The 2,425-nt window shown below is 35.8% G+C and overlaps 1 protein-coding gene across 1 annotated transcript in view; it reads left to right on the top strand.

Moving 5' to 3' along the window:
- LOC119582035 overlaps positions 1–1,926 on the top strand; it is a gene marked incomplete at its 5' end in the record, with an annotated part of 17,740 nt that extends 15,814 nt beyond the window's left edge. Inside the window, 5 exon segments of the mRNA XM_037930275.1 lie at positions 11–172; positions 597–837; positions 1,267–1,309; positions 1,631–1,717; positions 1,875–1,926. Coding sequence (XP_037786203.1) covers positions 11–172; positions 597–837; positions 1,267–1,282 — 419 coding nt within the window. The 3' untranslated portion in view covers positions 1,283–1,309; positions 1,631–1,717; positions 1,875–1,926.
- Positions 1,927–2,425: the final 499 nt, after the last annotated feature.

Genomic DNA, 2,425 nt, shown 5'->3' with positions numbered 1-2,425 from the left:
CAATCTACAGGCAATGATCGCGTTGGTGGAAGAGTCAACACAATCCGAACCCCCCCACAAGGTGTAGTAGAACTTGGTGCGCAGTGGATCCACGGGGAGGAAGGAAACGTCATCTACCAGTATGCAAAGCCAAGAGGACTAATACATCACAAAGTGTCGGTTGATGGGAAAGGTAAGAAATTAATACTTTTGTTTTTTTTCTGGCAAGTTGTGATTGTTCCCTTTTGTTATGGGGAATGTATTTTCATTAGTAGAAAATTGGGATTCCATGTTAGGATGAATTAAGGTATGACTGAACTGATTTTTGTGTAATTTTTTTCATTTTGTAGTAAGTGTGTGTTTTACATTGAACTCTGCAGGTATTTTACATCATAGCAGATCACTACATATTATAGCAAAAGAAATATAAGGAAATGTTTAAATCAGATTATCTGAGGTGTCTTTGGAAATATATCTCATTGTCAAATCTCCTAAGACTGTTCTTGTATAGTAAAAGGATTTAAGAGCTTACAAGATTTCACATGTCTTTGTTACAAAGACATATTTTACAAAGCTCAGAGAAGGATCATATCACTTCAGCACTCTTCACAACACAGGTGAATTTTACATGGAGAGTGGAAAGCTGATACCAGAAGATATAGTGAAAGAGGTTGTGGATCTGCTCGATGAAGCTGACAGTGATTGTCAAGAGTTTGCCCACAAGGGAATAGCGGCTCCACCTGAGTTGTCAGTTGGGAGGGTTTTCAGGGAGAAGTTCTTGCAGTACATGAATGACTCGCAAACAGATCATCCGGACCGAAGGGAGCTGAAGAAGGCTATGTATCATTGGGTTCTAAGGTGGGTAACTTGATTTCTGTTTAGTTTTTGTTGTTGCAGTCAAGCAGCAAGAGAGAAAATTGTCTTTATTTAACATTTTATTATCATTTGATCTTGATAGATTAATAGATTATTCATAAAGGGATGTTATTTGTGTTCACTGTATCTGATATCCAATATATTTCCTGAATTATGAGTATTCAACTTTCACATTGCAAAGCAGTCACAAGTAGAGGTTTAATCATTCTTATAGCTGGCTAATTTATAGGAAACTTGGCCTGTGGATTTACTTAAAGAGTCTTTTGCTTATCAGGTGGCAAAGGATAGATAATGCTTGTAACTCAATAAAAGAGCTGTCAGCAAACTGTTGGGGAAATTACATTTTCTGTGATGGGAATGAGAACATGAACCCCAAGGCTGGATACATTTCTGTTCTTGGTTCCATTTTAGAGGAGACAAGAGCTGATTTACGACTGAACTGTGAAGTTTCCAGGTGAGCAATTTTTTTTCTTTGATTTTCGTTTTGGCTTTTATCCTTTTTAAGTGATCATAGTCTTATCCATAGTAAAAATCTGGCCAGAAATTTATCATCATAGGATATAAATTTGTTGTTTTTCTATGTTAGTCTACTTAATGATTTCCAATAGCACTAATGATGTAAATATTCACAAAGACATTTCTTTGACCAAAGGTTACAAGATGTGGGAACATTTTAATTTTTTACTAAGACATAAAAATTTTGCTTATGTGTATTTGCATTCTTTGATATCAAAAAGAGAGGAAAAAAATAAAGAATCCCCATTTTTCTTTTCAGCATAAATTATGCAACACAAGTTGTAGTTACGAATGGTTCTCTCTTTCGTCCTGATGGCTGCACATTACCTGTGATTGTGAAGTGCAGGTAAGTATTCTTTAGGTTTTTATGTTGATTCCTGTTTCAAGAAAAGAAAAAAAATAATTTTCTGTTCCAAAGGCATTTTGGGCATTATGGTAATACCAGTTGTAATGAACATATATTTACTGTGGTAGTGGTGGTCAACCTTTAATTATCTTTTCAGAGATGGCAGAGAGTTTGAGGCAGAGCACGTAATGGTAACTCCATCCATAGGCTACTTGAAAGCTCACCCTAATCTCTTCTCACCTCCACTTCCTCAGGGATTGCAGAAAGTAAGAAGGGATGGTAGTCCTTTTTATCTTCTGTGAATTGGAAACTTCATGATTTAGAGGACAAGAAGCATTTGTTAATACTTAAAGGATAGATGATGCCTTTGTTTCTGTTAACTGCAACAAAAAGCATTCACATTTGGAAATATTAAAGGAAGCCACTAAACAAATATGATTTTCATCTTATTTATATTCTAGAATCATGTGTTTCCCTGCAGGCCATTACATCCACTGGTTTTGGAACAATAGACAAGATTTTTTTGGAGTATGAGCAGCCCTGGTGGCCCAAAGACTGTGAAGGTATTCAAATAGTGTGGACTAAAGATATTCCAGACTTTGATAAAGTTATGCAGAGATCACAGCTTGTTGATGGCACTGTGGAAGAGGTGTGTGGTTTTGGATTTACTATGTTTTTATTATTATTCTGTTTGATACAATAGACTAG

The sequence above is a fragment of the Penaeus monodon genome, chromosome 15, assembly GCF_015228065.2.
Source record: "Penaeus monodon isolate SGIC_2016 chromosome 15, NSTDA_Pmon_1, whole genome shotgun sequence".
Classification (NCBI taxonomy): domain Eukaryota; kingdom Metazoa; phylum Arthropoda; class Malacostraca; order Decapoda; family Penaeidae; genus Penaeus; species Penaeus monodon.
Note: the sequence above shows the minus strand (reverse complement) of the source record. Positions and strands in the feature narration are given on the sequence as shown.